General features: G+C 30.6%; 1 protein-coding gene across 1 annotated transcript; it reads left to right on the forward strand.

Annotated features, from left to right (window-relative positions):
• Positions 1-10,760: 10,760 nt before the first annotated feature.
• On the forward strand, positions 10,761-24,382 carry LOC127290753 (transcriptional repressor scratch 2-like). The gene is made up of 2 exons (XM_051319531.1): positions 10,761-11,994; positions 20,454-24,382. Exons 1-2 carry the CDS (start codon positions 11,679-11,681, stop codon positions 21,620-21,622), a joined length of 1,485 nt encoding a protein of 494 aa, XP_051175488.1. The 5' UTR covers positions 10,761-11,678; the 3' UTR covers positions 21,623-24,382.
• The last annotated feature ends 1,967 nt before the right edge of the window (positions 24,383-26,349 follow it).

Here is a 26,349-nt window from a genome sequence, read left to right on the forward strand (position 1 = left end):
ACACTCACTAAAACTGGGAAAAAAATTTCGAAAAAAAAATTTGACAGATAATGACTTGGGAATAATGCCAAAAAATTGAGCAAAAAGTCTCGAACAAAAAATGTATGGCGCACTTTTTGATTGGTCCAGCGGATGCTGAGCTACACTCACTAAAACTGGGAAAAAAATTTCGAAAAAAAAAATTTGCCAGATAATGACTTGGGAATAATGCCAAAAAATTGAGCAAAAACTCTCGAACAAAAAATGTATGGCGCACTTTTTGATTGGTCCAGCGGATGCTGAGCTACACTAAAAAACATTTGGAAAAATTGTTCGAAAAATTAAATTTTCCAGATAATCGCTCGGGAATACCACCAAAGTCTTTAGCAAAAAGTAGCGAACCAAAAATGTATGGCGCACTTTTTGATTGGTCCAGCGGATGCTGAGCTATACTAAAAAATAAATTTGGAAAATTTTCGAAAAATTAAATTTGCGAGATAATTGATCGGGAATACCACCAAAGTCTTAACCCGGGAGTCTCGAACAAAAAATGTATGGCGCACTTTTTGATTGGTCCAGCGGATGCTGAGCTGCACTCAAAAATAATTTGGAAAAATTTTCAAAAAATTAAATTTGCGTTATAATCGCTCGGGAATACCGCCAATAAAATAGGGAAAAAGTTTCGAACAAAAAATGTATGGCGCACTTTTAGATTGGTCCAGCGGATGCTGAGCTATACTAAAAAATAAATTTGGAAAATTTTCGAAAAATTAAATTTGCGAGATAATTGATCGGGAATACCGCCAAAGTCTTTAGCAAAAAGTAGCGAACAAAAAATGTATGGCGCACTTTTTGATTGGTCCAGCGGATGCTGAGCTACACTAAAAAACAAATTTGGAAAAAATTTAGCAAAATTAAATTTGCGAGATAATCGTTCCGGAATACCGCCAAAAAAATAGGGAAAAAGTTTCGAACAAAAAATGTATGGCGCACTTTTAGTTTGGTCCAGCGGATGCTGAGCTACACTCAAATAAATTTATGAAAAATTGTTGAAAAATTAAATTTTCGAGATAATCGTTCGGGAATACCGCCATAGTGATTAGAAGAAAGTTCTGAACCAAAAATGTATGGCGCACTTTTTGATTGGTCCAGCGGATGCTGAGCTACACTCAGATAAATTTTTTAAAAAATTACGAAAAATTAAATTCGCAAGATAATTGTTCGGGAATACCACCAAAAAAATAGTCAAAAAGTTCTGAACAAAAAATGTATGGTGCACTTTTTGATTGGTCCAGCGGAGGCTGAGCTACACTCACTAAAACTGGGAAAAAAATTTCGAAAAAAAAAATTTGACAGATAATGACTTGGGAATAATGCCAAAAAATTGAGCAAAAAGTCTCGAACAAAAAATGTATGGCGCACTTTTTGATTGGTCCAGCGGATGCTGAGCTACACTCATAAAAATTTTTTTAAAAATTTAAAAAAATTAAATTCGCTAGATAAACTTTCGGGAATACCGCTATAGTGATTAGAAGAAAGTTCTGAACACAAAATGTATGGCGCACTTTTTGATTGGTCCAGCGGATGCTGAGCTATACTAAAAAATAAATGCGGAAAATTTTCGAAAAATTAAATTTGCGTTATAATCGCTCGGGAATACTACCAAAAAAATAGTCAAAATGTTCTGAACAAAAAATGTATGTCGCACTTTTTGATTGGTCCAGCGGATGCTGAGCTACACTCAGATAAATTTTTTAAAAAATTACGAAAAATTAAATTCGCAAGATAATTGTTCGGGAATACCACCAAAAAAATAGTCAAAAAGTTCTGAACAAAAAATGTATGGTGCACTTTTTGATTGGTCCAGCGGAGGCTGAGCTACACTCACTAAAACTGGGAAAAAAATTTCGAAAAAAAAAATTTGACAGATAATGACTTGGGAATAATGCCAAAAAATTGAGCAAAAAGTCTCGAACAAAAAATGTATGGCGCACTTTTTGATTGGTCCAGCGGATGCTGAGCTATACTAAAAAATAAATTCGGAAAATTTTCGAAAAATTAATTTTGCGTTATAATCGCTCGGGAATACCACCAAAAAAATAGTCAAAATGTTCTGAACAAAAAATGTATGGCGCACTTTTTGATTCGTCCAGCGGATGATGAGCTATACTAAAAAATAAATTTGGAAAATTTTCGAAAAATTAAATTTGCGAGATAATTGATCGGGAATACCACCAAAGTCTTAACCCGGGAGTCTCGAACAAAAAATGTATAGCGCACTTTTTGATTGGTCCAGCGGATGCTGAGCTACACTCAAATAAATTTATGAAAAATTTTCGAAAAATTAAATTTTCGAGATAATCGTTCGGGAATACCGCCAAAGTCTTTAGCAAAAAGTAGCGAACAAAAAATGTATGGCGCACTTTTTGATTGGTCCAGCGGATGCTGAGCTGCACTCAAAAATAATTTGGAAAAATTTTCAAAAAATTAAATTCGCTAGATAATCTTTCGGGAATACCGCTATAGTGATTAGAAGAAAGTTCTAAACACAAAATATATGGCGCACTTTTTGATTGGTCCAGCGGATGCTGAGCTACACTAAAAAATAAATTTGGAAAATTTTCGAAAAATTAAATTTTCGTTATAATCGCTCAAAAATACCGCCAATAAAATAGGGAAAAAGTTTCGAACATAAAATGTATGGCGCACTTTTTGATTGGTCCAGCGGATGATGAGCTATACTAAAAAATAAATTTGGAAAATTTTCGAAAAATTAAATTTGCGAGATAATTGATCGGGAATACCGCCAAAGTCTTAACCCGGGAGTGTCGAACAAAAAATGTATGGCGCACTTTTTGATTGGTCCAGCGGATGCTGAGCTATACTAAAAAATAAATTTGGAAAATTTTCGAAAAATTAAATTTGCGAGATAATTGATCGGGAATACCACCAAAGTCTTAACCCGGGAGTCTCGAACAAAAAATGTATGGCGCACTTTTTGATTGGTCCAGCGGATGCTGAGCTGCACTCAAAAATAATTTGGAAAAATTTTCAAAAAATTAAATTTGCGTTATAATCGCTCGGGAATACCGCCAATAATATAGGGAAAAAGTTTCGAACAAAAAATGTATGGCGCACTTTTAGTTTGGTCCAGCGGATGCTGAGCTACACTCAGATAAATTTTTTAAAAAATTACGAAAAATTAAATTCGCAAGATAATTGTTCGGGAATACCACCAAAAAAATAGTCAAAAAGTTCTGAACAAAAAATGTATGGTGCACTTTTTGATTGGTCCAGCGGAGGCTGAGCTACACTCACTAAAACTGGGAAAAAAATTTCGAAAAAAAAAATTTGACAGATAATGACTTGGGAATAATGCCAAAAAATTGAGCAAAAAGTCTCGAACAAAAAATGTATGGCGCACTTTTTGATTGGTCCAGCGGATGCTGAGCTACACTCACTAAAACTGGGAAAAAAATTTCGAAAAAAAAAATTTGCCAGATAATGACTTGGGAATAATGCCAAAAAATTGAGCAAAAACTCTCGAACAAAAAATGTATGGCGCACTTTTTGATTGGTCCAGCGGATGCTGAGCTACACTAAAAAATAATTTGGAAAAATTTTCAAAAAATTAAATTCGCTAGATAAACTTTCGGGAATACCGCCATAGTGATTAGAAGAAAGTTCTGAACAAAAAATGTATGGCGCACTTTTTGATTGGTCCAGCGGATGCTGAGCTACACTCACTAAAACTGGGAAAAAAATTTCGAAAAAAAAAATTTGACAGATAATGACTTGGGAATAATGCCAAAAAATTGAGCAAAAAGTCTCGAACAAAAAATGTATGGCGCACTTAAAGATAGGTCCAGCGGATGCTGAGCTATACTAAAAAATAAATTTGGAAAATTTTCGAAAAATTAAATTTGCGTTATAATCGCTCGGGAATACCGCCAATAAAATAGGGAAAAAGTTTCGAACAAAAAATGTATGGCGCACTTTTAGATTGGTCCAGCGGATGCTGAGCTATACTAAAAAATAAATTTGGAAAATTTTCGAAAAATTAAATTTGCGAGATAATTGATCGGGAATACCGCCAAAGTCTTTAGCAAAAAGTAGCGAACAAAAAATGTATGGCGCACTTTTTGATTGGTCAAGCGGATGCTGAGCTACACTAAAAAACAAATTTGGAAAAAATTTAGCAAAATTAAATTTGCGAGATAATCGTTCCGGAATACCGCCAAAAAAATAGGGAAAAAGTTTCGAACAAAAAATGTATGGCGCACTTTTAGTTTGGTCCAGCGGATGCTGAGCTACACTCAAATAAATTTATGAAAAATTGTTGAAAAATTAAATTTTCGAGATAATCGTTCGGGAATACAGCCATAGTGATTAGAAGAAAGTTCTGAACCAAAAATGTATGGCGCACTTTTTGATTGGTCTAACGGATGCTGAGCTATACTAAAAAATAAATGCGGAAAATTTTCGAAAAATTAAATTTGCGTTATAATCGCTCGGGAATACTACAAAAAAAATAGTCAAAAAGTTCTGAACAAAAAATGTATGGTGCACTTTATGATTGGTCCAGCGGATGCTGAGCTACACTCACTAAAACTGGGAAAAAAATTTCGAAAAAAAAAATTTGACATATAATGACTTGGGAATAATGCCAAAAAATTGAGCAAAAAGTCTCGAACAAAAAATGTATGGCGCACTTTTTGATTGGTCCAGCGGATGCTGAGCTACACTCACTAAAACTGGGAAAAAAATTTCGAAAAAAAAAATTTGCCAGATAATGACTTGGGAATAATGCCAAAAAATTGAGCAAAAACTCTCGAACAAAAAATGTATGGCGCACTTTTTGATTGGTCCAGCGGATGCTGAGCTACACTAAAAAACATTTTGGAAAAATTGTTGAAAAATTAAATTTTCCAGATAATCGCTCGGGAATACCACCATAGTCTTTAGCAAAAAGTAGCGAACCAAAAATGTATGGCGCACTTTTTGATTGGTCCAGCGGATGCTGAGCTACACTAAAAAATAAATTTGGAAAATTTTCGAAAAATTAAATTTTCGTTATAATCGCTCAAAAATACCGCCAATAAAATAGGGAAAATGTTTCGAACATAAAATGTATGGCGCACTTTTTGATTGGTCCAGCGGATGCTGAGCTATACTAAAAAATAAATTTGGAAAATTTTCGAAAAATTAAATTTGCGAGATAATTGATCGGGAATACCGCCAAAGTCTTAACCCGAGAGTCTCGAACAAAAAATGTATGGCGCACTTTTTGATTGGTCCAGCGGATGCTGAGCTACACTCAAATAAATTTATGAAAAATTTTCGAAAAATTAAATTTTCGAGATAATCGTTCGGGAATACCGCTAAAGTCTTTAGCAAAAAGTAGCGAACAAAAAATGTATGGCGCACTTTTTGATTGGTCCAGGGGATGCTGAGCTATACTAAAAAATAAATTTGGAAAATTTTCGAAAAATTAAATTTGCGAGATAATTGATCGGGAATACCACCAAAGTCTTAACCCGGGAGTCTCGAACAAAAAATGTATGGCGCACTTTTTGATTGGTCCAGCGGATGCTGAGCTACACTCAAATAAATTTATGAAAAATTTTCGAAAAATTAAATTTTCGAGATAAACGTTCGGGAATACCGCCAAAGTCTTTAGCAAAAAGTAGCGAACAAAAAATGTATGGCGCACTTTTTGATTGGTCCAGCGGATGCTGAGCTGCACTCAAAAATAATTTGGAAAAATTTTCAAAAAATTAAATTCGCTAGATAATCTTTCGGGAATACCGCCATAGTGATTAGAAGAAAGTTCTGAACAAAACATGTATGGCGCACTTTTTTATTGGTCCAGCGGATGCTGAGCTATACTAAAAACTAAATTCGGAAAATTTTCGAAAAATTAAATTTGCGTTATAATCGCTCAAGAATACCGCCAATAAAATAGGGAAAAAGTTTCGAACAAAAAATGTATGGCGCACTTTTAGATTGGTCCAGCGGATGCTGAGCTATACTAAAAAATAAATGTGGAAAATTTTCGAAAAATTAAATTTGCGAGATAATTGATCGGGAATACCGCCAAAGTCTTAACCCGGGAGTCTCGAACAAAAAATGTATGGCGCACTTTTTGATTGGTCCAGCGGATGCTGAGCTACACTCATAAAAATTTTTTTAAAAATTTAAAAAAATTAAATTTGCGAGATAATTGGTCGGGAATACCGCCAAAGTCTTTAGCAAAAAGTAGCGAACAAAAAATGTATGGCGCACTTTTTGATTGGTCCAGCGGATGCTGAGCTATACTAAAAAAAAAATTCGGAAAATTTTCGAAAAATTAAATTTGCGTTATAATTGCTCGTGAATACCACCAAAAAAATAGTCAAAATGTTCTGAACAAAAAATGTATGGCGCACTTTTTGGTTGGTCCAGCGGATGCTGAGCTACACTAAAAATCATTTTGGAAAAATTGTTGAAAATTAAAGTTTCGAGATAATCGTTCCGGAATACCGTCAATAAATTAGGGAAAATGTTTCGTACGAAAAATGTATGGCGCACTTTTTGATTGGTCCAGCGGATGCTGAGCTGCACTAAAAAACATTTTGGAAAAATTGATGAAAAATTAAATTTTCTAGATACTCGTTCGGGAATACCGCCAAAGTCTTTAGGAAAAAGTAGCGAACAAAAAATTTATGGCGCACTTTTTGATTGGTCCAGCGGATGCTGAGCTATAGTAAAAAATAAATTCGGAAAATTTTCTAAAATATAAATTTTTGAGGTTATTGCACTAGAACAACACTAAATCCTTAATCCGGGAGTTGCGAACAAAAAATGTATGGTGTACTTTTTGATTGGATCAACTGATTTGAAGCTAGACTAAAATTAATTTTAGGTTTTGTTTTTATATTTAATGACGTTAGTATGTTGAAGAATAATTGCCGGACTTTTCTGAAATTTCCCTTGAAAAAGAGAGACTTTAGTAAGACATTAAGTGTCTTGGGAATAGCTGTGGGGAATGAAAAGAAAAGGATTAATTGCGATAAACTGCTTTTGCAGCTTTAAATAAAATTGTTCCATTTCCCTTGACATAATTTTGACCTTTGCGAGGCAACCGCGTTTGTATTTAGTATTCTTTCTCTTTTTACGCACTCTCATTTTCTCTGTCTGTACCTATGTGTGTGTATATACATATATAATTATAAAAGAAATAATTACAGACCATTTTGGTGACTCCTGCGGGACAAGCGGTTGGTTACACGATCGCAGAAGTGTATTACGGGTTGCCTGAAGTGGTATCCACAGGTAGTTGACTTTACTGGCTTGCTTGCTTGTCTGGTTTCCTGCGTTTTCTCGCCAAACTTTGTATTATAATATTTACAATGTTAGTGCAGAAGGTGTGTATAGGAAAAAAAATATTTTTCTAAATAATGTGCGTTGTTTCTTTTTCTTCTTTCTGTGAAAATAAAAAGAAAACATAAAATTAACTTTAAAAGTTGAAATTTGTATCATAACGAAAAATTCAAAAATAAACTTTTTTTTATATCAAGTTGCGTAGTTTCATTCTATTTTCCCACTTATTTAATGTTTAAAAAATATTTTTGTTCCTGTAAACTTCTATTTTAATTTCAAAAAATGTTCGAAAATTAATGAACAATTTTTTGAGAAAAAAATAACAACAATTTTAATTATATAATATCGAAACCCATTTTTCGTTGTTTTCATTCGAATCAACTATTAAAAAGTATTTAGAAATTAAAATTCATTGGATTGAAAATCTCCTGGGACCTCTGTATCATCTCTCAGCTTCCCTTTATTATTTATATATACGTTATACGGCCTCTGCGCAGCTAAGGTCGCAACTTTCTGCAATATATATATATAATCGAAAGAAATCTGCAGAAAGTACGAAAGGATAACAATTGCATAAAAAATGCATTTATTCTTTGGTTTTAGGAAAAATGAAGGAAAATTCAATTTCTTTTGTCTAGTTTAGAGTTGTAAAAAGTTTAATTTAGTTATTTTTTTATTAGTTGGAAACAGCGTAACAGCTTTGTCGGATACTAGCTAGTTTCTCTGGGAAAGGCCACATTTCAATTTCTGCACAAATTTTACAAAAGGTATTTGACAAGAATCGTTACCTCCCAGAAAAGTCTTTATATATATAAATTCAATTAGAACCTTGAAAGAAATATAGTTGGAAAAATATGTGGGCAAATGGAAGGTAACTGGACTCATCAACGAAATCGATAAGTAGACTCTGATTGTTGGAAATGGTATCAGAGGCGCAAGCTCTCACGTTCAAAATCCCCCATCTCTCTCTTTCTTTCTCTCTTTCTATATCTATATACAATCGCACTGCGGGCTTTAAAATCCGATCTTCAACACTATATAGCATATCAGTAGAGTTTCCTTCTCTAAAAGTAAATAACGCGCGGCGTTCTCTCGTATAAGTAAACCCAATCGACGTAAGCCTCGCTTTTTGCCTCTTGAGAAAAGAGTATATTATATATATATATATATATTGATCGATTGACTATATACACAGTTCGCAATCAGCAAAAAGAAACCCATACAATTGTAACTTCCTGCGACAATATTTTTCCTCTTGGAGGATGCGATTAATAAACACTCAAAACTTAATTGTAACATTTACATAGATGGAAGTGAATTCAATTATTTTTCAGATTTAACATTCAGCGTGAAATTAAAGATACCACTATATATCTTATTATTTCTATAATAGGAGAATGAATTGTAAATGAAGTTATATAAATATAACAGTTAATTTATCAAACTAGCTGCGTTATCAATTATTTTAACTACCAACAAAATTATTGTTTTTGTTAGTATTAATAGTTGTTAATCAGAAAGAAATAGTTTTAATGTAGAAATTAATTATCAATAGCAATTAGTTGTTAATATTTCAAACTATATTATTTCAAAACGAATAATATTTTTGTTTCAACTGAAAAAGGTTTTGATTTCATAAATAAAAGAAAATTTGAAAAATAATGTAATTACTTTGATAACTATTTTAATGAAGGAAACCTAATTCCTGAGGTAAAATAATTATTCTTTTCTACTTTTTTTTTCTTCTTAATGAATCGATGAAATTTTTTTCATTGTTGCTGGTTGGCAGTAAAATTTTCTGTTACACGTATATATAGGCAGATACAGTAGAAAGGAAGATAATTGCATCACGACTGAAAAAACTGTATAAAACCATTATTTGGTTAGTAAATTATAGTCTTTTTTTGAGGTGGGGTACAAGGAATTCTACATATAAAAAATATTAACTGTTGAAATGCATATATACACCTTTCCGCAGTAAGAATTAATTGGAATATATTTTTTATTTGAATTTATATAAAAGCGAGAAAATTTTTGCTATTTTTAATTTATTGCTTATATATATAATATATACTCTAGTATTTTTTTCTCGATCATGTGCTACTTAATATTCTATTTATCAAAGAATTTCAAAAGAATCTTTTGTATATCGAAAGCGATTCTTTTAAAAGTCACAGCAAACACTTCGTAACGAAATTTCCAGTCCATTTAGGTTGCCTCCCCTTTTTTTTATCGTAACGCTTTTTTTGTGTCCCTTTATAATATATAATAATGATTCGAGAACGCAGCACCGGTTTTGTCACCCTTTATTTTTTTTTGAAACATTGGCCATAATTTTCATATGGCGAGTCGATTAATCTTACTTTAGAAAATAAATCATGAAAATTTTTTCACGTTTCGTTATTTCAATCGTAGGGTATTAATTTTTACTGTTAAAACTAGTAAAAAAAATTTTTAAAACACTATTACTTTTCTAATTATCAATCCGTTTTTAAGCTTTTTCTGAAAATGCTTGGAAGTAATTTGTCAAAAAAAAAACGCAATCTATACTTGAAATCTAATTCATAAATTCATGAAAGTAGACAAAAGGGATAGAGCATTAATTTTAAGAGAGTGTGTGTTTCTACCCCTTCCTTATTTTGTATGTATGTATAAACAGGACCTAATATCAAGTCATTAATACGGGAATGATGAAAATCTGCATAAGACATGAGCCCTATAGAGGAAATAATGTGAAAAGGCGACAGGAAGGAGATCCTATCGTATTGGCGTGGGTCAGTAGACACACAGTCAGCTTAAAGGCCAGTGGGATATTCGATACTCGTATTTGAGAGAGAAAGAGAGAGGGATAGAGTGGCGTTGCCTCCCCACAGTGGCACGTGGGGCACTACCAGGTGTTGCCTAGCCTGGTCGGGTCGATGTTTCACCCCTGCGCATGTGCTGGCAAACCATATTTTCTCTCTCTCTCATTTATATCCCTCTCTTTTTTCTTTACTATCTGTCTCTTACTATACCCCTTCCTCACTCACTCTTTATGTCTCCCTTACTCTCCTTCTATCTATTTTCCTCTCTCTTACTCTCTATCTACTATTTGCCTAGTACCAATACTATCTCTCTTTTACTCATTCTCGTAACTTCTTTCTCCCACTGCCTCCCCTATTTCTCACTTATTCCTTACCTTTCTCACTCTCTTCTCATCTCTCTTACTCTTCTTCATAGAGAAAGAGGTGTCTCTTTCTTTCCTTCACTCTCTTCCCATCTCTCTTACTCCTCTTCTTAGGGAAAGAGAGGGAGATGTCTTTCTTTCCTTTACTCTCTTCCCATCTTTCTCACTCCTCTTCTCAGGGGGCATCTCTCTTACTCTTCTTCTCAGAGCGAGAGAGGCAAACCTCTTTTTCCCTTCACTCTTTTTAGCGAAAGAGAGAAAAAAGGTAAAGGAGTGAGAGAGAGAAAAGAAAACAAGATAGAGAAAGAGAAATGCATCCCTCTCGTGTAAAATCACCCCTTCCTCTTGAGAGAGAACCCTACTTGTAAAGTAGGGAGCATGAACAGAGACGTGCGCTATCCCTCTGTCGTTGTTCCACCCCCCTTCAAAAACGAAACCACCACCACTAGAAGCACAACTACCACCCAGACAATTTCTCCACCAACACTCTCGTAACAACATTTGTCCATACAATCGGCTCCCCCGCAGCGGGATCGACACCCTCCCGTCTCTACTCGCACCACTACCAAAGTATTTCCACCCTATACACATATGCATCGTCAGCCGCAGCGCAGAGGGGTGAGAGACGCAACATTGGGGTCCGGAGTGTCGAGAGAGCGCCACCGCTAAGCAGTCGCGCCCCATTCCGCGTTATTAGTGCCCATCCCTGGCAAGGGCCACCACGGGGCCAGGATCACCAACAATTTTTTCTTCTTTTATCTCTATTTCTCTCTGATTCTCATTTGTTACTTCTCCTCCATTCTCTTTCTCTCTCCTCCCTTCGCCTTACAAAATTTTACTTCTCCAAGTGTAGTGTGCGTGTGTGTATTTATTATCAAAAATAATAATAATAATAATAATGGTGACGGAAAATGGAGAAAGTGTCAAGTGCCGATGACGATTTTCCAATGTCCATCCTCGACCTGGGTGCCGGCCACAAAATTTCTTCTCTTCATTAACGGAAAGCGTGTTAAACGTAGACGCCGGCGTCGAGGCGCTCCTGTTGCTGAACGTACTGTTGCTGCTGCCACTGTCGTCGTCGACGATTCATCCTGTTGCTGCGCTCGGGTGTATGCGCTGCCGCGTGACCTGAGTTCTCATCATTATTTTAAAAAAAATTCATACCATCAGAATGCCAAGGTGTTTAATGGCAAAAAAATGGAAGGCGTATCCATGGCCGGACAGAGTCGACGATGATCAGGAAATTACAACTGAGAATAATGATGATAATACTGCAGCAATTGGAAGAGGTCTTGTTGTTGGCGACCAGGTCAATCTCCAAGAGAAGAGGGACAGAAGTGAGAATGAGGAGGAGGAAATCGATGTTGTTGGCGATGTTGATAATCGACAAGGGACCCAGACCTGTTGGAGCCCACATAGTCCAACTGCTGGTGCAACTGCTCCAAGTCCACCACCACTAAATGCATCTGGTGCACTTTATTATCATGGTAAGATTCACACTTTTTTTCCTCAACGGATTTTATCTTTGGGCAATTTTCATTTCCCTTTATCAACCATTTATTTTTGTCACTTTAACGGATTTTATCCCTCTGGTGGGAAAATTTTAATTCCCATTTATCAACAATTTTGTCAATTCAACGAATTTTATCTCACTGCTGGGAAAATTTTAATTCCCTTTTATGATTAAAAATTTAACTGGGATACTCTAAAGACATTGGATTCATAATCAAAATTTAGGATAACCGAAAAAAATTTAATAATTTATTAGAAATTTTATATCAACCAGAATTTTGTCAGGACAATTACAAGAAATCTGGTTTCAATCAAAATTTAATTAGGATAATCAAAACAAATTTGGTTACAATCAAAATTTAGTTACAACTAATTTCTTTCTCCGCGTGGTAAAACAAAATTTAAAAAATATTATATTAATTATTCATGTTGCAAACTTTTTATTTTCTGATATATAAAAAGGATTTTCCAAGAAATTCATATATATAAAAATTTTATCTATTTTTTTTTGCAATAAAGGATTTATTATCCGGAAATTCACTTTAATATTTTCCTTGAACATTGTATTATATTGTTCAAGGTATACGTTTTATTATTTCATTTAACAAATGTTCATTTAATGTTGATTTATTAGTGAGTTTTTTTCAATTAAATTTTCTTTCTTTCAATAAAGAAGTTTGCATTAATAAAATATTTATATTAAAAATAATAATTCATAAATTATTTTCCTCAAAGTTTCCTTTTCATTTGTTTTATATTCTTAATATATAAAAAAATATAGTAATAAATTTTTATTTGTGGAAAAAAATTAGATGTATCAGATCTGTTGTAAACACACGCGATTTAAAAAATTTCCGAACACTCCCGAAAACGGACATTTAAAAAAGTACTCTTTTTAAAGATTTAAGCGATCGCGATTTTAAAAAATTCGAACACTCCCGGAGAAAAATAAATGTTTTATTTTTAAAATTATATGTTGATCGCGTCCTAACAGGTCAATACACGAATTGCAACTGATTTAATTATCCTTGGGATTTTCACAGGCCATATTGTTTATGACCCTACCTTTATATTTCGATGTAAACACAGGGATGAAATATACAAATTAAATCAATTCATTCCAAAAGATTTTAATATAATTATAAATGATGATTTTGAATGTTAATACGATTATAATTCCCATCTATTTTTTTTTAGAAAAAAAATCAAATTATTTAGATTTCTCAAAATAAATCAATATTATTATCTTAAGGTGTATGTCGAATTTATATATTTTCTACTTGAGAAATGGTAATTTTCTCTCCGCAGAAATCTGGAACGTTAAAAATTTATCTTGAAAATAGTCCTATTACATTTAGAGCATTTATATATATGTATAGTGGGGAAATTTATTTATTATTATTTCAGTAATATTTCATGCCCAGACTCTTTACTGGAATTATCAGTAAAATAGCATGAAATATATATAACTATATATTGCAACTTTTTCCTCGCGTATATAGTTCACAGAGGGTTCATTTTTTCGGGATATTACCCGATACATAAATATAACCAAAGGCCATAAAATTATACGAGAAATTATAATTTTTACAAAATTGTCTCACAAATATGTACACCGCATGTATTCGATTAAATCGTTATAATACAATATAATATATTCAGAGAAACATAAAATATTATAAAACTGTTATAAATATAGTTATAACAAAAAAAAATGTCCTTTATATTTTATGTTCAATTTAAATATTTTTTTACGGAGCTAATTCATATTATTATCAAAATGGAATATCTAGTTGATATCATCTATAAATACCATTAGCTTTTATGTATATTCTCCCATTAATAATAAATTATTTCGATATTCTAACGTCATTTTTAAATAGTAAAAAAGTTGAAAAATTATCAATTAAAAATTAATATTATAATAATATTATTATATATCTAAATATAATAATAATATCACAAAATTGGGAGTACCTAAAATTGGTGTTAATTACAATTGATAGTACCTATAAAATTTGAGATAACTAAAATTGATAGTACCGAAAATATTGGTATTATTTACAATTGAAGGAACCCCAATTGAATTCGATTAGTATAGTGCGAAAATTTTATATTCCGTGGCATCAAAATTTAAAAAAAAAACATATTTAATAAAATAAACAAAAATTTTATATATCAAAGCATGACAGCGGTTGTGAAAAAAATAAAATTCCAAATAAAAAAAATAATAATCACACATTGGAAGATAAAAGTGCGGAATTCGATTCCTTTAAACTCGCGGATTCTCCGAGTGAGAGCCACACCCTTTAGAGAACATGTGGGCGTGAGTTGAATTTTTACAATTTTCTTTAAACTCCAGCAAATTCGTGTATATATATGTTTTTCAACTTTTTCTTTACACACAGAGAAATACAATATATTTCATATAGAAATTTTATTATTTTTACTTTTTGAACGTTGACAATCATTTTTATTTACTTCTAGATTGTAAAAAAAATAGTTCAGTATTTTTTTTTTTTTTTGCTTTTATCTAAGAAAAAACATTTTATATAAATTGGCCTGTTGATCGTCACTTTTTATTATTATAAATTCGATATATTTTTTCTTGGGAATCATTTTAAAAGGTGTTGCTTTTTTATTTTTTTCCCCCTATACATGAAGGGTAACTTTTTCCGCACGCAGTATGGAATATATATATAAAGTTGTGACGGGGAAGTTTTGAGACTATACAAATGAGCTGTTGGAGGAGGATGATGGGGGTTGAGAAGGGACCAAGTGCCCATGGGGAAAAATATAAAATGCGGATGAATTATGGGATTGCTCTGGCTTTCGTGGATATTTTTGATAAGTGAAGAAAAAATATTACTTCTTGAAATATTAGACAATGTCAGGATACCTCTTCTTTTTTTTATTTTACAAGAAAGTGAATTATTCAATTTACGGTACATGAACATATTTTGTAAATTAAATTTATTTTTTTTAATAAATTTTTTTACTTTTTTAAATATTTAAATTTTTTTTAATTTTCAATAATTTTTTTACATTATTTATATATATTTATTAATTGTATTATTTTTTATTCGCGATAAAATTTCCTTTTGTCTTTTTTGAAATCACTCGCGGATAAATATGATTTTAATATTAATTACTTTCGCATTATTGTCGCGGATAACACTATTAATTTCTGAATGAATATGGTATATTTATTATTTTACATACGCTTTGTGTAAACACACAATGTATTCTGGGTGCACTTTTGATGAATAATGCACACTTCCCTTTTTAAACAGAATATATGCAAATCAATGCAAGTTATTGCATTGTCGTTGATAATTTTCCTCACATTTTGTAAATTAACTTTTTTATATGGAATTTAAAAAAAATACTTTAAACAATTGTGTAATAATAATTATAATTAATTAATTAATTATAATTATAAAATTAATTTTTATTTTTGAATTGAAAAAAAAATTAATCAATATATTAGAGAAAATTTTTAGAAAGAAAAAATTATTAGAATCCGTTTTATAAAGTGTAAGTGAAACTTGGAAATTTTCTTATATAATCAAGCATACAATAAAAAGTTTTTCAAAACTTTTTTTCAAGCTTCCTGAGCTCTGTCAATATTTGACTTTTCTGTTCTGAAATCGAGTTTTATAGCTTCAGTCTAAAATTTTGGTGAAAAAAGTTTAGTTAAGTTTGGAAGGGAGTTGAAAAAGAAACCCCTGGCACAAAAAAGAAAATAAATTGAAAGAGAACAAACTTGAAGAATATGCAAATTTTCGAATAAGGTGGTTTTTTGTACAGTCATAATATAACAGCCCCTCCTTGACGTTTAATTAATCAATTAAATAGAATGTATTAATAGAAAAAAAAATAATTTTAATTTAAAAATAAGTTTTTTAAGTCTAATAAATTATAAATTAATTTTCATTTCGATTACCAATTGAGTAATTATTATTATATTATTATTGACATTAAGAGATTTTTTCGAGCGTAAAAAAATATTAGTAAAAATGCAACAGTTTTTATTCGTCAACAAGCGTTATTAGAGACCAATCGAAGTGTCTTTGCGCCCCTTTTGTCACGTAATGCATCTTTGTATGGACTCTTTGTCTTCGATCCGCGAGTGCAGCTTTTGCATGGTTGCGTGGTAAGAATTATCATACTTTATCTTATAAGTTAATATCTCAAAACTATATCATTTTAACACTGAAAAACTGATGAAAAAATAGACAAATTCTTTTAATTAAAAAATAAAATATTTTTTAAATAAATTCTCGTTAATAATAATTGTTTCTATTTTGTGAGAAAATTATCGAATTATAAAGAAATAAAGTTTCGTTAGGGGACATTATAATAATTTTTCATATTTATAAGTATAGTTCAGTTTAAGTGTAAAAATAGTGTTTGTCATGTACAACCTGTTTGAGTTTCTCGATTACTTTGATAGCAAGTATCTTTTTATATCTTGTTCCTGCTTCGCTAAAAGTGTAGCGTAAAATATTCATGGATATCGATACGACTGCTTTTCCTTCTTTATAGTCGTTCATGCCACAACCCATTATCACCGGTGGTATTTTTGTACATAACGTGACATAAAAAAATACACGAAAATTGATAACGAACATATACAACAAGTGGTTTATCATTTTTTAATGAAAATCACTTCACACTTTTCGAAACTAATCAAAAACAATCAAAAAGTAATTAATTTTTATAATTTTTTTTTATTTTCAATGATTTATTATTTAATACTAGACAAAATTTTTCAGTAAACATTTAACATAACCTATAATTTTTTGCCTCTTAGGTCCCTTTTTTTAGAGAACACGTTATATATTTATCTTGTTTTATTTTTTACAAAAAGTGTTATTAAAGAAAATAAGAAAAATGATAAAAAAACAAGGGTAAAAAAAATATATTTTTTTTTTTACTATTAATATTTGTCAATGGAGGATTATTAATCGTATAAAATTATTGCCACTTGATAAAAACATCTCTTAAGAATACATATGTATAATACAAAAGAGCTGTTAAGAATAATTCATTTTTTCTTTTAGTCAGTGGGGGAGAAAAAAAATATAGTGGAAGATAGTTTAGTCTCGTATAATATTTTTTAGGGAAAGTTCATTCCTCTTTATTTTCTATATCCCTATCAATGAATATATAAGTTATTAGTTGACAAAATATTTTTGTTTGCGGGGTGAAAAAAATGTCAAAATTTTATATTCACCATAATATATTACAAATTGCCTATCATTCAATTGTCATCTCTTGAAAATAAAATTTTATTGCGTCATTATTATTTTTTATTATACCAATCGAGCATTTGATAAAAAAAAGCCGAACTTTTCTTATTTGCTTTTTTAAAGACCATCAAGGAAAAATGTGAAATTGTCTTTTTAAACTTCTTCTGAATTATAAATTTTACGATTCTTTGAAACACAATTTTTATGATAAAAATCACTTTTAATGCGGCAAACGTCATTTTTTTAACGAGCAAAATTTTTTAAATGTTCAAATTTATTTTTAATGTTAAAAAACAATTTTTAAATGTTTGTTTTCTTTTTTAATACTTTTAAAGGTAAAAAAAATTATTTAACATTTTTCATATATCGGTTTTCAAACATATATATAAATGTATCTTAGAAATTGAATCTTTGGTGATTTAAGTCAATATAATAAATAATAATATTAATAATAAAAAAAGAAGAGGGTAAATCGAAGAAAGACGGAGATATATCTCTAAAAACAACACTGTCATGCACTATCTGTTCTTATCGATTTTCTTTCCCTTTTGCTGATGAAATTCACGTTCAGAAACATCTACTGTTGACTTCCTTTTACTTCAGCCAATATAATGGACGTATATATATGTACAATATGAGATCGATAGGGGAAAAAAATTTTTGTTTTTCCTGATTTACTACACACACACACAGTTTCCAAAGCACTAAACGATCAGATTTCCCTTTTTCGAACTTTGAGAATTTCCCTCTCTATCATCGCAAACAAATAAAAAAACAACATTTCAAATTAAGTACAACAAAAAACCGCAATCTCAAATTCTTAAACAAACACTTTTTTTTATATCTAATTCAGTTTTATGAAAATTCTTTTATTTGCGTCTAAGAAAAAAAAGGTTATGTTTATGATAGTTTTAGAGTAAAAATAAACAAAACAAAATCATCTCTCTGATGTTTAAATTTTTATATGCAAAATAAAAATTGATTTAACGTAATTTAACGATTTTTATAATCAAAATACAGAAAACCTATAATTTTTTCTCTTAGATCTGCTTCTTCAGAGTCACAAATAATATATTGGCAATTCTATTTCTGTTCATATATGTCGAAAGCCGGCAGATTATATTTGAACTCTGAAATCTGACAACATATAACTATTAGCCATGGCATTTAAACTTGTTAAAGCCATTGAACACGATATTATCAGTGTCTAGGCGTCATTTTACTATCTATGCACAATATATGTGGCGTGCGATATGTGCAACAGATTCCGAGAGATTATGTTCGACGCATACATATATAATATATGTATTGTATCTATATTTTTCGCTTTTCGTCTGGTGGTTTTCCTGCGCTCTACTCGCACATGGCACAAACAGCTGCTACTGTTCGTTGCAGGAAATGATGTAGATATAGCTTGCTATTACCGAGCAACCAGTGGTGAATTCAAGAAAGAAAGAGACAGAGAGAGAGAGCCTCAGGGGGGAATATTTCTAAAAAGAGATAATAAACGCAAATCGTCAATCTCGACAAAGTGCTAAAAAAGATTCTCCAAAAAGCAGATTTCTTTCTTGCCTATTTATTTTTTGTATAAATAATTTTTCCCTCTTGCAAAAATTTTTGAATTCAAATAACTTCCTTTTTTATTATAATATGACTTCTCTAGATTCCGTATATATACGAGAAGCTTTAGGAAATGAGCAATCCAATTTCCAGATATGGGAATACCTTCTCGCAATTGTTCTTTTTAAATAAAATAAAAAAGAAAAGTAAAGGTGAAAAGGACCTTGCTATTTTCATTTAATGACATTGCTCACGAACTTGAGATTCGAGAATGTCCAAAAGCAATTCAAGTTGAACTTGAATTAGAAATTAAATCGACTTCAAATCCAATAAGATTCTTTTTAAGATTACTTTCTTGAAGATTTTAACTTTTTTCTCTATTTTCAAATAATTGTAAAAAATTAAAAACCCGAAAGGTGTCTTTTTACAAATGGATGGAGGGAAGAAACAACTGTCACAACGGTTACGGTCAATGACCCTTAAATATATTACAAATGCATCAATTTACTTTTCGGCAGCCGTCTAAATGCGCACCCTTATTTGAAATTTTATGTCATACAGACTAATCCATCAAAAAAAGGCACAGGTTTTCAATTTACCATAATTAAATAATAATTAATAATTGAAAGCATGAGTCATTTCGATTTCCTTTTTCTATATTAATATAATCATAAATATGTAAATGGTAATTGTTGCTATTTGGAAAAAAAGAAACCCCTCTGATTTTCTCAAATTGTCAGCAACAATTTTCTTTTTTTTAGGGGGGAGGGTAGGGAAACTTTGATGGCAATAAGGAAGCAGATGTCTTTATTTCCCGGTTTACTCTGGGGGTTGGTATTTTCCTATAATTTTGGATTACATGACACATAGCCATAAATGTGAGAATGCACATGAATCACCCCTCTTTGAATGAACCTAGAGGGTTTGACTCATTTTTATCAACAAAAAAAAAGATGTACAAATTTAGATCATCTATAAATTTATTTTAGTATTTTACAACCGAAATTTAGAGATGTACTGTTGGGGTAAATGTTATATGTTGCAACATAGAATATAGAAGAAATTTATCATGAAGAAGTTGTAGATCAGAAGCAAACATTTGTTAGTCAATTTCAGCAACAAGTTGTTTATCATCTTAAATAGATTTACTTATCAACTACACCAACTTGTTCATAAGAAATAATTAATTAAACTGACATTTCGAGATAAATTATCTTCCACACTAGAGACCATCAGTACTTGAATTTTAAACCTCTTTATTTTTCACAACTAACGGATTTGATTTTACTAAATGAGATTTTAGAGACAAAAATTATAAAGAATTTGTGGTAATTTCAGCAACAAGTTTTTTTTATCATATCGCAAAAAGATTATCAAGTAATTAAACCAGATTAGTAATACAAACGAATTCATCAAAAACGAAAGAAGGCTAATTAAAATTCCCACACTCGAATAAACGTTATCAGTTGAGCCAATTATTTGAGTGCAATTCAACAATCCATCTCTGCGGTTGGCCCAGAATCTTAATTTAGTCCATCTTCTCCAATATATATGTATAAATGAATATATAGGTCCTTGTACAACTAACCCGAAAGCCTAACATGAACTTTCGTTTCCAGGTTACACGCACGAGGCCTGGATCAATCATGAGGAGCCACCAAAGTACGCCACCCTTCGTTCAGCAGCTGAATTGGCGAGGCCAGTGGCACCATCACCACCACCACCACCACCACCTCCTTCGTCACATCATTTGGAACATCAGCTCAACTCAAATCTCCAATCACTCACTCTACCACCACGTAAAAGTCTCTCAATGTGTTTCACCTCAACTGGCACAGCTCTCTCCCTGCCACCAAAAAAGAAGGACATCTACCGACCCTACAGCCTTCAACCCTCCGAGATTCGAACATCTGCCGAAGAAGATCTCTCAGCAGCTCAGGCAATTCTCGACCTTAGCGCCTCACCAGCTGCTCCTAATCATTCAGTTTTCATTCACACCATTCCATCTGCCGTACCACCACCGCCACCACCACCTCCTCCTTCCGTTCCTCCTGTTCCTCCAGCACCTCAATCATCTCAAATCCCATCGCAAATTCCCATTCCAGTATCCGTTCTCGTTTCCCCTCATAATCTCCCTCAACAGGAGCGTCACGAACAACAATCGAACGATGAAAATTCGAGCAATTCTAATAAAACCGTTGCCTATACATATGAGGCATTTTTTGTTTCCGATGGACGCTCAAAACGTCGTTCAAGCAGTGCCGCCGTACCCGAGAAAGAACCCGAACAACCCGAAAAGCCAAAATTCACATGCACCGAATGTGGCAAACAATATGCGACATCATCAAATTTATCACGACACAAACAAACGCATCGTAGTCTCGATTCACAATCGGCAAAAAAATGTATTCACTGTGGCAAGGCATACGTGAGTATGCCAGCATTGGCAATGCACGTATTAACACATAAATTAGCGCACAGTTGTGGTGTATGCGGGAAAATGTTCTCACGTCCCTGGCTATTGCAGGGACATCTTCGAAGTCACACTGGCGAAAAACCATACGGTTGTGCCCATTGCGGTAAGGCATTTGCCGATCGTTCGAATTTAAGAGCCCACATGCAAACTCATTCGGCCGATAAAAATTACGAATGTTCACGCTGCCATAAGACATTTGCTCTAAAATCCTATTTAAATAAACATTTGGAATCGGCATGTTTGCGCGAGGATGATGTACAACAGCAGCAGCAGCATGGTAACAGTAATCTACCAAATAATCGTGGATTGTAGCAGAAAGAATTTGACGAAGGTATCTCATGCAGCTAGCAGAGACGAAGACAACAACAATTCAACTGCCCAGAATTCCAGGGGAAAAATCAACAAGAATACTCATTAATATGGGAAAGGTTTGCCGTAGAATAATTAGTAAAAGTGCCAGTACCAGTAGAAGAGAAATTATCCTTAATTATAATGAAACGTCCAGTAATGTTTAAGGTATATACAAAAAAAGAAAATACAAAAAAAACGTCGTCAAACGGTTTGACGTCTATACAGACATTCACATACATACATACATTCTAGTCACTCTAGTCGATTATAAAATATATCTATACGATAGTTTATTATAGTACGGTTTCTAGTCACGCGAGATCCAATTCCCGAATCGTTCGGTTATTGGTTCAGTTTTCGATTTTCATTGTTATGATCCTAGGGAAATTGGATTTAATCCATTGTCTTGATTACAAGTACGCGACAATTCATTCGAGAGCTTGACAAACGTTCGTTTCATATACTACTCTATAGAACAATCGTTCGGATTTGTTTTTTCCAGATTTGCATTTTCAAGGTGAAAAAATATGTTAATTTTATTTCTTTCAAAAGGGAGAATAGAATTTTAATGATTTGCCATGACATTTATAACTGAAAATGGTAGTAAATTTTACAAAATTGACAAGAAATTAATTGGCAATTAATTTAATAGCTCAAATTTAATTGATCAATTTAATTGAAATGATCCACATTTCGACCAATATTGTTATTTACAATAATGCAAATGATTGTAGTTTCAAAATTTTGATCAAAATTTGAAATTGTAAATGATGGTGTATTTTTTAGTTATTGAAGCTATCAATTAATTAACATAAAGCTATATCAATTTATAAACTACCAGTAATTGAAGATATTAATTATAAAAACTTTCAATTTGCGAAACAAAAAAAAAATTGTGCCTAGTCCTTATCAATAATAATATTTCTATCATCTTTTTCATGAAAATGCAAAAAAAAGAAAAAGAAATTCAAAAGTTTAAAAAAAATTCGAACGTTTTGATAGTTTTTTTTTGATTGGATAATGTAATGAAAGAAAATTCATATACACAATTTTAAACACGTATAAATGAGTGATTAACCGACGATACGTACACGCGATTAATTTAGATGACAATTTTTGAATATTGGGCTTATAAATAATATAATAATATATGATATAATATATATATATATATATTGTTATACCACATATTTTTTAGCGAGCAATATGAGGTGACAAAACACGTATGGTCAAAGCAATGTTTCGACACAACGAATTATATAAACATAGATTTTTGCGAACATCGAACATATTCCGATTACAATGTAAATGATATAATTATTATTATTATTATTATTATTATAGCTTCGGCATGACATTCAACAGTTGTGTCTCCCTTTTTTGAGGGGGGGAGGGGAATATTTTTAATTTTTTTTAAATATTACAACTCACATAATTTAATTTTTCAATTTTCGAAAATTAATTAATTAATTTGTACTGTTATTTATAAATATATTAGTTGAAATATTTTCAATTTTGTTTTTTAGAAAAATGAAATTTTAAAAAATTTTGACGATAAAAAGAATCTTTTTTTCTTTTAGGAACAAAAAATTAAAAATTAAATTATTCGAGTTGCGAAAAAGGGAGGCAATATTGCTATCTTAAATCGTTGAAGCTTCGAGATCGCGCCAAGTTGCTAAAAGTGACAATGATCTCACCGGTGATCTCCTATAACCAAACTTTTATAAAGCTAAATAACAAAAAAAAAAGAAATAATATCACTGCATGTACAGTAGGTAAATTATTCGCCGCTATAAGCTTTTAATTTTTTTTATAGAATTTTTTGTTTGTTAAAAAACCTCAAGAGTCTCGGTACCAATTTATTCGAAAAACACTTTTTTTGATAGACTAAGAGAAACACCAAAAATAATGAAATTACCATTTAAATAGCAAAGAAAAAATATAATTAACAATGGTAATTGTAATACTCAATAAAAAAAAAAAAACGTTTTGTGATGTTCAATTATATTATATTCTTAATATTATACCAGAATTGTAGTTTTAGGGCATTAAAAAATTTGTGATAAATTTCTATATGTCGAATGTGTTTGTATAAACGAAAAAAAAAATACAAAATACTCAATGAGAAAAACTATCAAAATTAATATTAAAAAAAATTTTGATAGTTCTTTTTCATGTGCTCAAAATTTACGAATACTCAAAAATTCGTCTTAGATTCTTATAAAATAGAGATAAAAAAACAATTTTTGTATATCAAACCAAAAAAAAAAGTTTGATCTTGCCTTCTGAATCGAAAAAATAACTGTGTTTATATTATACATAAAATGCAAATTGTTATATACAAAGATGATTGCGAGGGAGAGAAAAAAAAATATTATAGGAAAAAAGGTCCCGAGACTCCTGAGAAAAATATATTGTTTTTTTTATAAATATCCTGAGGCCGGATTTTTCATTTAATCGCGCGAGAAAGTGCAAAAGAAAAAAAAAATTGTGAGAATGAGAAAAAAAATTACAAATTCAAAAGATAGATTTTAGACATTAATGCAATATTATTACTTTAAATAAAAGAAATCGCGATGAGCAATAAATAATTGATCTTTGATTTTTATTAAATTTTTTTGGCAAAAAAATAATAATAATAAAATAAACATCGGAAAAACGTCATTTTTTTTGTAAATACGAGAGCAATTATTATTATTATATGATTTTGTCATTGTCATCATCACGACTATTCTTTTTAATTCTGTTAATTAATTTAATATATCATTATTTAAATTAATCATTAATTTAAATTAAAAATAATTTATTTATTAGTTTACTAAATTAATTAACAATAACCATTGATTGTATTTATTTAACTAGTCATTATTATATTTATTTAGCGAAATTTTTCAAAAATTAATTAATTATTAATTCATTGATTGATATATTTATTAAAAACTAGTCACTAATTTATTTATAAAGAAAAAAATTTTTTAAAAAAGTCAATGAATTAATTAATTAATTAAAATTTTTAACTAGTCATATTATTTATTTAGCAAAATTTTTGTCGTCGATTTAGCAACTAATTATTTATTTTAAAAAACATTTTTTGTAAAATTATTTATTAAAGACAAATTTTTTATATTTATTTACGCCATATATTTAATTTGTAATAATTTTTCTTCTTTATAATTTCTCCGATTGCATTTATTTACATTGTCATATTATTTATATAAAAATTTATTATTTTACAAATTGTGCAAATAATTACTTTTTAAAAAATAAAAAAAAATTCGTAGTAAAATTATTTATTATACAGAAAAAAAAGAAAAACACCATAAAATTATTATTATTGTGCTATATAAATACAACGATTTGATACAACGATCGCATCCAGAAAACGCAGTGAATTTATTGTGAGATTTTTTACGCGAGATCCGCCATTTTTTAGAAAAGAGAATAAAAAGACCAATAATTAAAAAAAATTGGTCTATATAATTATTTTTTTAGAAACGCGACGCAAGTAATGTTATAAACAAATAACTCGTTGAGTCATTTTTAAGGCAGTACTGATTGTAAGAGGAGCATATCCGCTTTGTTTGTCCTCATTTTTGGACAGTTTAGTAATGCTAGCTTTAATTAATAACAGTCCGTTATAGAAAAAAAACAGCATTTAAGATGAGAAATGTGGAACAGAACATTTTTTTCAAGAGCAAAAAAATAAAAAAAAAACCGTTGAAATCGTGAAAGATCATTTTCCCGATCGCAATTATTTTTCTTTTTAATCTATTGACTTAATTAGTTAATTACCAATTAGCAAATTACTAATTAGTAAATTATTAATTAATATATTTCATATTAGAAAAATACTAATTACAAAATTACTAATTAGCGTAATACTAATTAATAAATTGCTAATTACTAATTAATAAAGTTCTAATAAGTAAATTAGTAATTCAGAATTACTTATTAATAAATTGCTAATTAGCAAACTGCTAATTATTAAATTACTAATTAGCATATTACTAATTAATATTTTTCCAATTAGCAAACTACTAATTAATAAATTACTAATTAACAATTTAATAATTAGCATTGATAATTAATAACTTCAATATCATTAAAAAAAATATATTGATAATTAATAAAAATGCCAATTTCACATTAATCGAACACGTTAATTATTAATAGAATTTGATAATCGCTTATACAGAGACATTTTCGTAAATTGCGAGAGGACGCTTATTATAAGTAGAGGTAATTTTTTAATCGTTTAAAAAAAACTTGCGAATCATTTAAAGCCAACTCGGATTAAAATCAGTGAAAGCTCAATAATCTGTAAAAAAAATATGCGTTTTAGGAAAAAAAGGGGGTTATAAAACAGATTCGACATAAAAAATATAGAGGTGCTCAAAAAAAGTGTGTACAAAATAGATGAACAACAATTTAAAAAAAATGAAACACGATAATATATTTATTATTAAAAAAAATGAAATAAATACAAAAAATAGCGAAATAAAGAAAAGAAGCGATATGGAGAAATAATGAAAATAATTAGAGATTTAGAGAAAAGGTTTTTATATCCACCACACTATACGGTTGGATATGTCTATTTAGAATATTTATTGTCGTCTATATACTTTTTGACGTTCTTCGCGATCAAAATTCTTGGCCTCCACTCGCAATCCTCTGCTTTTTAAAAATTC

This window comes from Leptopilina boulardi, unplaced genomic scaffold, assembly GCF_019393585.1.
Source record: "Leptopilina boulardi isolate dan_hultmark-lab unplaced genomic scaffold, ZJU_Lbou_2.1 LbouV2_80, whole genome shotgun sequence".
Taxonomy (NCBI): domain Eukaryota; kingdom Metazoa; phylum Arthropoda; class Insecta; order Hymenoptera; family Figitidae; genus Leptopilina; species Leptopilina boulardi.